The sequence below is a fragment of the Ostrinia furnacalis genome, unplaced genomic scaffold (genome assembly GCF_004193835.3).
Source record: "Ostrinia furnacalis isolate ACB-3 unplaced genomic scaffold, ASM419383v2 OfSCF2049, whole genome shotgun sequence".
Taxonomy (NCBI): Eukaryota; Metazoa; Arthropoda; class Insecta; order Lepidoptera; family Crambidae; genus Ostrinia; species Ostrinia furnacalis.
The window spans coordinates 551314-564433 of NW_021132288.1; the positions used below are offsets into that span (position 1 = coordinate 551314).

Sequence of the window (13120 nt, forward strand, 5' to 3'; positions counted from 1 at the left end):
AATATTGTCACAAACTACAAGAAATATTGTCACAAAAACCAACAAGCAACGTCGTGAATGCTTAGCCGAGGTATTCGAATTACGAAAGAAATTAGCGATTAATCGGAGCGAACACATCGAGATTGCATCAATATTTATAAAGATGTCGGCCGACAAGCAACCGGCGCGCGCGCACACCGCCGCTGCACCTCGGGACTGCAGCGCGGAAATCGCACCGTTGCAAAAATAAATCGATTGTGAAGTGATTTTAATAAGTGATAATCGATTTGTGTTAAAATATAAAGTGTATATTAAAGTTTGCAATGGAAAATATATACGGTGTCATTCGGACGTTGAGTAGGAAGACTTTGAAGCGGAAACAAAAGGTATGAAATGCACTTTTAAAGTAATTTTACAGATGTAAAATATATCTTTTTATGTTATTTATTATTGTTATACTTATTATGAAAATGTTGTTACCTAACAAAGACGCCATAAAAGTTTGCGCAAAGGTACCCATTAAATTGCATTTTGTGTTACAACATATTATGACCGACTTGTTCCATGATAATCTGATACTTAATCAGAAAAAAATACACCTTTATCTTTCATTTTAAATGGCAAGTTAAACTGGAGTTTTTAGTTGATTATTTCAAGGAACTAAGCTCTACAATTCCACATTAATAAGCTCTATGCTAAGATAAGATTTCAGTTTTAGGTTGTAAACTTCATAGCTAGTTAGTCTAACGCAATAAATTCGTTCGCAAAGACTTTATATATCGCATTTTATATTAATAATGTATTTTATTGCAAATCCCCGGCCGTTTCGTCACATTCGAGAGGATGCCGAGTTTGGAAATCGATAAGTGTGTATAACAATCGCATAATCGAATCAACAATTGATCAGTTAACACTTCTTTGCTTAGTTGGATTAAAAAGTGTCTGTGAAAACTCTTTGAAGAGTTTCACTATAATGGTGATAAAAAAGTTTTTCTTTAGTGTACAATATCTGTGAAAACGTTCGAGCAATTAACAAATATGTACTAGTTCTTGTCAGTTTTTAACTCCCCAGGGAAACAATTGATTTTTATAATGTTTGTACACGCATTGTGTGTGTCAGTGACTGGTATAGTACTAATAAATCATTTTCCCTGCCACTAAAGAAACGTTTGTTAAACTGAAAACAAGATTATTATAATAATTTAAGTTTTTGCTGGCTGTCACTGTAATTTATTTATCTATGCACACACATTTCTAGTGGATTAAACTGAAATTATCAAAAATACAAAACATCGAAAAACACAATTTAGGCGGTTTTTATGGCTAGGTCTTTGCCAAATATTTTTAGGGTTCCGTACCTCAAAAGGAAAAAAACGGAACCCTTATAGGATCACTTTGTTATCCGTCTGTCCGTCCGTCTGTCAAGACCCTTTATCTCAAGAACGCGTGAACGTATCAAGCTGAAATTCACATGAAATACTCAGGTCTATTGTCCCTTTAAGCTGTGAAAATATCAAACTTCTATGCCAAGCCAATCAAAAGATACAGCAGATTATGTCGATATTTTCAACAAATTTTCGACACTCTCAAAGGAATCAAAACCTACAGGATACTTCCCGTAAACTCAGAATCTTGAAATTTGGAAGATAAAATATTTTATTAATAATTATAAACTTACTACTTACCCTTTTTCACATGAACGCGTAGAGATATTATAGTTGAAATTCATATCAAACACTTCTTAAATCTAATTGCCTCTAAACTGTGAGAAATTCTAAATCAACGCAAAAATTCAAAACAATGAGATAGGTACCTACCTATAATGCAAATATAGGAAAAATAAATAAATAAAAAATAATCATACCGCATATTTTGGAATTCGCCACTACTCGCAACCAAGTAAGTACCTAATTTGATTTAATACGTCATAAATTGTAAACCGTTACGTTTGTACGCGGCGGAACCCTCGGTGTGCGAGCCCGACTCGCACTTGGCCGGTTTTTTTTTGTTTTTACACATAAATTAAACATACATAAAGTTTGATGAACTTTAAATATGTGACAAACCAAAACCTACTCAAGCGAAACCGCGGGAAAGGCTAATATAACAACCGACCCAACTCTACCTAGTTTCTTGTTAAAAACAATTTCCACTTTCATATTAATTATTGACTGTAAATTAGATACGAGTTGCTACTATTTATAATTAATGACACGAATACTTATTTGATGATAAACAACTGAGCGATACGCTACTACACTTACACTATGTTATGTCAAAAAGATAGATAATTGAATAATAGCAATTCATGTATTTAATTAATTAATACAAAAAATTTGCATTAACAAGCCGCCTCTTCGCCTTCTTCATTCGCTATTTAACAAAACTAACGTGTCAGCTATTAATTAAAGTAGAATTTAACACACAGGACTATAAGTAAATACTGAAAGTTATTAAATGAAATTATGTAATTTCATATTTATTTTTGTTATGCAACCAATTTTAATAAATACAGTAGAATCCTATTATAACGACGCTCAAGGGAGGGACCGATGTTATTACGTCGTACTAAAGAAGTATTTTTTTTCGTTATTTCTCAACAAATCAAACAAATCAAAAATATGCGTCACTAAAAGCAGTCGGACGGACGTTATTAGCGACGTCGTACTAAACGGATTCTACTGTACCTACATTATGTACTTCAATCAATTTAACTCGCTTTTTTAAAGCTATATTCCGTATCTCTTAATTTTCATTTTTAGGGTTCCGTAGCCAAAATGGCAAAAACGGAACCCTTATAGTTTCGTCATGTCCGTCTGTCCGTCTGTCCGTCTGTCCGTCTGTCCGTCTGTCNACATATATAAAATTAATATTCATACATAAAAGTACAAGGCAAAATATCGGGAGAGTTTAGGCTCCATTCACCAGGTGTATAAATTGACATAATAAGTTTATTATATTTGCTGCTACGGAACCCTTTGTGCGCGAGCCCGACTCGCACTTGGCCGGTTTTTACACTGTTATAATAAAACTAATAAGAAAATTATTCTGATATTATAATTGTATTATTTTACGTTTTTGATTGTTTATTTAGACTTACATGCGTGCAATCTTTAGGTGATAAGGAAATATGGTGTAAATAGGCAATCACTAATCAGTCAATTTGAACTGAATTCGAAACCTACCCAACAAATTGAATTTCATTAATGGGAATCAGTAGCAATCAATTAATCTATTAATTACTACTCTCTCTTCTTTAGGCAGAGTGCGTACAAGTACTTTACTAATCGGTATATTGGAGTAATTAGCGAAATAATTTTCCATAATTCAATTTATTGCGGACATTTTCCGGTAACTCGTGTTTGAAGCGAGATATCTTATCGGCGATCGCGATGAAACTTATCCGCGATTCTGGCTAGGGTTGCTGCTCTTCATTTTTAATTTATTTAAGTAGGATTATGTTGAATATAACGCACTAGAGTGCGTTCTTGATTAAAGCTAATGATATTGAAAAAACAAATGCATCAAGAAACTTGTTCGTTTCATAATTTGTGTTTTGTAATATTTAGTAATTAAGTAATATTATTAACTGTACAGGGGTAAAACAAATTTAACACGGTGGTAAAATCTATTTTTAACACGGTGATACAGTGTTCAGCTTGTTCATATGTCGTCGTCCGTATTAGTAGAGGCGATCGCAATTTTTGTTGAAATTATATTATAGCTTATGTTTCGTATGTATTTACTCTGCTTCATTCAGCTCTACCTGCGACTAGTGGGTACTCAGCATTACGAGTCCTAGTACTTTTCAACATTGCCCTTTGCTACTAAGCCTCACACGTCATAGTGGCACCCCTGATGAAACGTCTCAATGAAACGCCGCGAGTGTCGGACTCGATTAAGGTTCACGCTTTCCTGCGCCCGCGCACCGCTGACTAATTGCCGAATCGAAGAGAGCCGTAATCGTCAGCAGTTATTTAAATAATCGCAGTATTCAACGTATTAGTACAGAAGAAGGCATTTTGAGTTGTTGTGTGTTCTCTTCTTAGTCGATGAGCCGTCGCTAAATATCGAAATCCTTGCTGTGACCACCTCATGATCATCAAACTTGATATTTAACGACCAGTATTTAACCCTGCATATTTACTACTTTATTGCAATTGCGTGTAGGTGACGTTACTTCCCTGCTTTAAGATAGACAAAGATCAGTAGTTATATCCTTATAGACACCTATTTATTCTAAGTTCTTCTCATGCTGTGTTATAAACAGGTACTTATGTATAATGAATTATCCCTTGTTCCAGATTCAACCAAAACCGACGACAAATGGTGTTGCAAAGGAAAGAATACCCGAACGCGAAAGCAGAGAATCGCGCGAATCGCGAGAGACGCGCGACTCACGGGAAACGCGCGACTCACGAGAAATACGCGAGAGCAGGGAATCGCGCGATTCCCGCGACGAGTCAGAAATTATCGAGAGGCGGCAAGCCTCATCGCCGATACCCCGCGAGAGAGACAGAGACCGGGAGAGGGAACGGGATAGAGATAGGGAAAGAGAGATAAGAGAAGAGAGGAGAGACCAGTCGACACCACAGCATGATGGCAGACATCCCTTGTTGCAGTTTGCCGTCGACCATTTCCGACAGAGTCCAGAGTGAGTACAATTTTTGTTTTATCTCATTTTCCCCAGATTGTAACAGAAATATTTTAAACGATTAACTATTTTTCTGTGTTCCTGTTAGTGCATTGTTCTATGTTATGAAAATATATTTTCAAAACACAAATGATAGACCTTTGTCAGTCTTGGAGAACAGATGTACATCAACAGCAGCAACAGATAGCAACTCTACAAAACGTCTTTGTAGGGTAACAAATTAACTGAAGTCTCTATACACCCCGGAGTCTTACAGACCGATGTAGAAACTAAATATCTACGGTAGCGTGTAGGATCGCGCTCTCTACGCGACATCGTGCACGCCATCTTCATAAAAACGCTTCTTGTTAAACGCTATTAATTTAATCTATGCATTTATACTTCATTGCACAAAAATACGAATCGAAGACCCAATTATTATGCATCATCTTTCACTGAATCTCATTTGATTCGGAAGCGAAACTGGTTTTTCATACATTAAAGTGACTTATTATTCCAAAAGGTTGCCCTACCTACACATCGTACCGGCTATGGTAATATACTATTGATACATAATACATCTTCCTCGCTTATAAATCAAATTAATTGCATGACCATCATATAGGTACCTGTAACGCAACACAAACCAAATAACGGTCACTATTCTAATACGGTGCACAGGGTTGCTACAATTTAAAAAGTATAGCCTAGGTACCGATATGTAGGTCATCATAGAATAAATAAAACACTACTCTACTTGCTCTAATCCCAAGTTCAACAGGAGAAAAATAAATTTCTCCGAACTTGTTCAAGAGCTGGTGCTTGAATTTGTTGATAACTTCATGCATATTACATATTCTATTCGTGTGTAAATAAATACGTAACATCCAGAAAAAGACGATTTATAGAAATCCATAGCATAGGAACATAAAAAATAGTTTTATTTATAATTAAGATACTAAAAACCAGATTGGCGTACAAAGATCCTAGAGATAAAATGATTCGTCATCTAAATCTTGCACAGTTTAATTCATCAAATTGTAGGTATAAGCTGACGTAATCCATTACCTTCTTTTATGCAGACGGGTTAATCCATCAAATAGTATATGGTTATCTCCATAACCTTCTTCTTTTATGCAAGTGGATTAAAGCAGCAAGCATCAACCCTAGGTCCTGTTTAATTCACCGGGCAGCGCGGGCGCAGGCACGCGTGCCACCGTCACGCTCTTGGTGTTTTTGTAATAAGTTTTACATTACCTGAAAATGTGGCACGACAAACTGGACACAATACACTGTTAACGAGTCATTTGTGGAGGAATGCTATGATTTCATTAATTTGTAATGCCATCGTGGTCTAATGGTTGATGAGTTGTACTTTTTGATATATCCTTGGTCCTAGCTTCAATTTCCAGGCTTATTTTTTACCATGTTGAGCACACAAAGAAGCATTCTTGCACTGATTAGGATATCAATAAATAGTTAAAGTACCAGACCAGACGTAATCGAGTAGAGTAGGTTCCATCGCTAATAAAGTGGTGCTAGACGGGTGACATTTGACTTAACATAGCTGTCACCTGTCGTACATCTGCAGTCTTGTTGACGTTTCAACGTTTGACATAACAAAAACACACCCTCACGCGAGACTCCGCTACCGCAAGAACCTACTTAGTTATTACTCCTATAAAATTATAACCAGAATTAAAACAAAAAACAGAAAAGGCTAATAATGGACAGTATGACGATACATTACGTTTCACTTTCGATAATGACAGGTTGGAGTCTTAAAACTTACATACACGTCATTAAAGTGAATAACATTATAAATGCCATTGTCTTTTTAATTTGATGCGTAAAGATGCGCCTTTCGTTTTTATTGCTTGGTCATTGAATGAATCAGACTTTTGGGATTTACTTTTTGGCTCTTAATCTCTAGTAAGTGATAAATATACTCGTACTATGCGTTTACTGATTTATTCATTTACAGATTTCGAAACACAAATCCGCTCCTATGCCCATCTTACTTAAGCTTACAGCTTAGGGCATTATCCATTATTTAACAAAATCTTCATGTGCTTGAGACATAAAAAGATCGAATAAAAAGCTCTCTGTCTCACTTTATGATCTTTTGAAGTGATTGAAATATGTACCTAAGATAGTAAACAACGCATAATTTCTATATTATCTGCATCCAGCAATCACTGTTGTAATAAATAGCTGCTGTATGGCTTTTTAATTGCATCAAGTAGAATTTCCACACTTGCACAATGGTTTTGAAAAAAGCTCTACACGTAGGCATTTACATTCAATGTGGGTCCTGTGGGACTGAACTTCACTCGGTAATTTTTGCTAATGACATCAGTAGGGCTGTCTATAAATAAAACCCATGGATTTAGTTGTAATCACAGAACGCTATTCACCTGATTTGAAAAATTCTTCTGATGGGGTAAAATTAAAAACTAGAGTTAGTTATCTACTCTAAACAGATGATAATGCTTTCAGTGTCCTACAAGAGCATGAATGTGATGATGTTGCAGATAAATCCATTTTATCAAAATTTCTAAATGCGTGGGCGTGGCGTTACGCGAGATACATATTCATTGTATGAGATAATCATGGATCATTTACATCGTCTCATCACCGCAGTGTTAAAGTTGCTGTTAGTAATGTGATATCACCTACATTTAGGGTCAACTAAAAATTGCTGCTCCAGCATCGTTACCATTTCACAATTTAAAACACGTGCGAAAGTAATTCTCTTCAAAACAAGTAATAGGCTCATGACAATGTTCCACGCACAGTCGCTCGCCACTCGTTACCGGCCCTTTGTGTTCTCGTTAACAACCAAATATTTTTCTTTGTGCCATAACCCATCCATTGTGAGAAGATCGCATTTTCGTAACGAGATGTTCTTACGTTCTTGCCCAATGTTGAGTGCAACTTTGCAAAAACAATGCGCCATAAAAAGTGTTTGGGAAAAATCTGGGCCAACCCTGGTTAGTGCTCGAGCGTCGTTCGGGCGGAACGCTGCGACACCGCCGTCGGCTGTCGCAGTAGGCTGGTAACCCTCGACCATGCCGTGCTCGGTGGCATCACGGCTCAAGCACAGAATGCAAGTATTCCACTTATTCTTTTGAAGTTCCGTGTAAGGTGCATACAGCCGCGTTTGCCGCGAAAGTTGACGTTTCACTTATCTTGAGAGTGCGTTTGCTATTGTTTCTTTTTGTGTAAAATCTGTGACAGTGTTTTATGGTGGTTTGATATCATATCGATGTCGTTAAATGCTAGTGTTTAAGTGCTAACAGTTGATCGAGGGAATCAACATCATATTCGCTCATATATTCAGAGTCAAGGACGAATGAGTCCTTTTCTTGTTATCATTAAAATTTATAAACTTCTTTATAATTTTATTATGTTCATCTATCTTAAATCTATGCCTACTGACTTTACTAATTAACCCAATAAAATATTTTAACGGTTTGTTCCAGATGTCTTCTTCAACTAATTATCAATTAGCTTTAACTACTAACGTCCTTGAATAATTCAAAAGCCGTGATTTAATCGAAACTATAATCCTGACATCTTTTTTTATTAAAATAGTAAGACACGGGTCTTAACGCGACGTTTATTAATGAGTTACATTATTACCTACTCACGGCTTGACGTTTCGGCTGCGATGAAATGGAACGCGAAAGTTTAAAATCTTATATCTTTTTTTATTGTAATGTTTTATTGATGTTATCAGTACATGCGTTCGCTAAGTTATACGAAAACTGAAAATTAAGGCCAATTAAAAGGGTTGAAATTGCGTTATACTGAGATGCATTCCAAAATTTCTGTGTAGATTGCGAAAGACGAGTTCACACGCGCTGTAATCGTTGCAGCAGACTAACGGTCATACCTAATAATAATTACACAATAACGTTTATACAAGATGATCATTCAAGTGTGCGATTTTCTGCTCCGAAGCTCAACAATACAAAACATTGTAAGTACAGTCTCGGGCGAAAAGATCGACGTTGTAAGAGATCATTTTCCGCTGCTATCGATATTTGACTTTATAGTCCACCGATTAAGGTTTAAACCAAATTACTGTAGCAAAGTTATAGGTAATTTTCTGGTAACTAGTTAGTTTATGACACTTTTAATAAGTTTCCGTCTTAGAGCTTTCAATAAATACCTGCTCATCACACGAATAATAAAACCCCAGCGGATTTCAGCACTTTCGGCGTTTGTAGTCCAGTAGGCGAACCACATCTGTCGCTTTTATTATTCACTTGAAAAAAAAAACTTATTATTTTGTTACTTCAGTGACATGGAAATAACTAAGCTTCGCGGCGAGTACAAGTCCCTATAATAAAGCTCCACGCTAAGCTCCCGGCTGTCTATCGGATGCTTTACGTGAAGTACTCTGCTGACTGATTTATACAGCTTGACTGTACCCGCCGTAATAACAGGCTGTCGCAAATACAGCTTATGAGAGCCGTAACAAGCTGCCTTGTTCCAAGGATGCAATCAGAAGCATAACCCTGACAAACGCCGGCAAAACCCGGAAGCTTGCCTTCGAGGCATAGCTCCAATAACTCCAATAACCTATTATTTGGAACAAGCTTACACAAATTGAAGGTAGTCACCGCTAACCATCATCTCAGCTAGTTCAAAAACTCAAAGTTAGCAACTAATTTGAAATAATCGACTATCCTCGGGAATGGTAAGGTAATTCGAAAATATTGTGAATTCCATGATCAAAAAAAAATCAAAATCAAAAATATTTATTCAATTTAGACCACAGTAGCGGCGTAAGGGGGGGGCGGTGGGGGCGGTCCGCCCCGGGTGCCAAGCATCAGGGGGTGACAAAGTCGCGCAGATTAGTACTCACTGAGGAATCTGCATGGCAAGGACGGTCGTGATGTCATGACAGGGCGGGTGCCATTCTGGGGTGCCTTAGGCTATAATTTATATTATGACGCCCCGGGTGCCAGCCTATGCTACGCCGCCACTGTTAGACCACAAGCACAACCACGAGTGGGACTTATGAACGTCAAAATGTATTATAATAAAAAAAGAAAAGGTAGCCCTTATGGGGCACTTTACTTACATGTCTCCTTATCTTTTGGCCCCTACCGTTATAATATGTTTTTCATTTATATATTATGTTTTTCATAGTCTCATTATAGTAATTAAATTGTTTTTTCTCATATATTTTTGCACCCATATTGAGACAAACTTTTACAAAAGAGTAATTATGGAAACGTTCCTCCAATTCCAAAACAAGAAACAAACTTTATTGTCAAGAACTACAACTTATTATCTAAACGATTAGGATATAAACACTCGATTATGTTATAACTTCCCATTAACCAAATTGCTAGACATTTAAAGAGCTAACCGTTTTGTCATTCCTCGTAAAATTTGCATAACGTAGTATTTCTTAAGGCTCGACCTCACTGAATCTGAAGCCATTAAATCATGGCATAATGACCTTTCCATTTATATCGCCGCAGCAAGCCGCGCCAAAGCGTGACTGGCAGATGTAAACAAACAAACGAAAGCCGAATCGAAGTAAAGACTAGTTCACAAATAAAACAAGTAGAGTTCTTGCTTTTGTTTCTCAAACAAAGTTAACTCTACGAGCATTGCAGTAGAGTTCTTGTATTTGTTTCTTTATGAAGCGAAACAAAATAAACTCCTTGCTCTTTTCTCGTAGAGTGCGATGTGCATTATTATTAAGGATCTGCACTAGTTAGCGGGTGTTAATTGTGTAGTTTTCAAATAGAGGCCAATAATACCTACCTCAAAAGGATTAATTTACGCATTCAATAAGCACGTAGCATAACGTGTAAATACTTCCAGGAGTTCCAGGTTATGCTACGTCATCCATCCACACCACCCTGAATAAAAACTCACAGTCTGGTCTAAAAATATGAAATTACCGCTGCAACTGGTACAGGCTGCAGCAAATTGCTAAATACTTCAACTTTTTGCCGGAACTCGGTAATTTCGCACCGCCTGTACGCAGCCTTATCTTGTTCTTCCTGACACTTTCGCTGCGTGGTGGCCAGTGTGTGTTAGCCGGCCCCCGCGAGATGTCGGCTCGGTCGCGCGTGGACATGTCAGGCGACAGTCTCTCCGAAGACGGCCATTGCTGTGATGATGAGAATCCTATACTGTGAGCATTTTTGTGAGATTCCTTACTTGGGTCCTGGGAATTAGTGCCAGTTTTTTTAACTCGCTACGTACCGTGATCTTGTTTTCAAAATAACACCACCTAGTAGTATCTTAACAATGGCCTTTGCAGTTCATCTTGAGTCTATAATTTCCCTTTATTTAGGTCACTCTCCCTTATTCTACTACTCGTATTTGTGAGCTCTATAGTGAACAACAATAGAGTGATGTGATATTGAACACCCAAACTTTCCGTAGTACCTATATTACCGTGCTAATAATTGATTTCAGTGTCTCAGTTTCCTGCTACTTTAAGGATTAACTCTGAACAAAGTGTCTGTCATAAAATTGTGACAATAATGACCCATTACAGATCGATTTGCGCGATTTCCTATACTGAAATGCTAGATGCATTAGAATTACTATTAAACCCATTAGTCTTGGTTTACTTTATGCAAACTTTTATTTTTCATCAATATTGATACTACATATGATGCAGGCACAGCAAGTTAAAATTATGTATCTTTATCGATAACTGAGGTTTTTAAAGTTTGCGCTACAAAACCGTACATCATTTAGCGTTCTTCTACAAGTTAGCGATTCCATTGTTACCCATTGGTAGACCGACAGTTCCCATTTCGTTTGACCCAAAATAAGCGTGCGCCTACGTCACCATCATTGTATGTAACATTGTGTTGTTCGAAACAATCAGTTACATCCAACTAGGAAGAGCATGCGCTATGCAATGTAACCACTGCACGATACCTGCACTGTCTTTCAATGGTGAACTCTATTTCTTATGCAGTAAGATTGAGAATGTAATGATAGAGTCATTGCAGCAATCGAGTAAGCTACACGCTAGGTCTAGTATTATGCTAATTATGACATTTCTCAGCTTTCTGCAAACTGAAATGTCAAGGAAAGTGTGTTTTCAAATCAACGGCTATTTATTGATTTCTAATGATAAATACGTTAAAAACGGTAGTGGTTTATTTTTATAGCCGGTTTAACAAGGGCCTTTACTTCCCGTATAGGCCTACTAAGGAACTATAAATTTTCATGGTATGAAAATGACAAAACGTTAGTTGTAATTACCATCATCGACATCGAAGTTCCATTTCAAATTAATTAAATTAGGGATTTCCCGATATTAACTCTTTTTCTTCGTTTCCGAGAAATCGTAAACATTACTTTGAAATTCCAAATGAATTATCGATATACTTTTGAAAGCAAAATTGCAAATTCCTCAGATTTTACTAGAATGTTTGAAATTGGAGAACTAGTAGACTAGTTGTAGTAGGCTATCAATATGTTTATTAGTGCAGAAATATCCGTTAATTAAATTTTAGATTCATTGTTAATTTATTGCCCATAAAGTAGTTAATGTTTAATGAAAACCGGTCCAGATATTATGTGTTCCACAGACTCTGATGTGATGTGTATGATTATGTTTGACTTACGAGTATGTTGCCCGTGACTACGCTATTATAGAAAGATGCTGCAGTGGAATGTGAAAATTACTTCTAAGTCCTTGTTTAGTCTAAATATAACAATAGTACCTAATCTTCTGCTTTGTTCAATTAATTAAATTACCAGAGTTATTAAAGTTATAATTGGATTGACTTTCTTAGATATTATCGATATCGATAATAACTTCATATTACACTTGAATCACGTCAACAATCACGAAAAGCGTAGGCACGTAAAATAATCAAATAATAGAGCAATCGTATCTACTTATTGCATCTTTTATTGTTAAATTAACAGCACCAACCGTATGCGCCCGCGCACGCTAATTTGCATCCAAACTTCCGTCGTACTGAGCAACCGCGCATGAGTGCCTCTCCATAAATCATTTGCCAACATTTCAATAAAAAATTGCGTTTCAATATGCAATTTACGTTGAATGCCATTCGTTGGACCAATTCATTAACGCATTATGCCTCTATGGAGGTAAAAAAAAACAAGTGGACTGTATCTAAATACTTATTTAGCGGGTGCGGGGTTTCCAATAAAGCGGGGTCAATCAAAGAACTACCAACGCAAGCTGGCCTGCGGCGATGGATTTTACAAAGAATTGATGGCGAACATAGCGGTCGGTACCTCGTATAAAATGCTGAAAAATGCCGGGCTGTGAGAAACAACAATAGAAAGCAGCCCGGTGGAAGAAGAACAGGATTGCACGTACCTTTTACTCGTGGTTGTTGCGGATGGAGTTGCAAGGGCTCCTTTCAGATACCTCGTAGACCACACGCTCGAGCACATAGGCGGTCAGGACAATTTCTCTTCCATCCAGGACGCAAGATGCACATTACGTAACACTTTTCAGTAAGAATAACGATCACT

At 37.0% G+C, this 13120-nt stretch overlaps 1 protein-coding gene across 1 annotated transcript in view; it reads left to right on the plus strand.

Moving 5' to 3' along the window:
• The window catches only part of LOC114354435 (unconventional myosin-XV-like), a 45165-nt gene that overhangs the window by 17743 nt on the left and 14302 nt on the right, over positions 1–13120 (plus strand). Inside the window, exon 2 of the mRNA XM_028306821.1 lies at positions 4284–4633. Within this exon, the coding sequence (XP_028162622.1) occupies positions 4284–4633 (350 nt within the window). The remainder of the gene's footprint in view (positions 1–4283; positions 4634–13120) is intronic.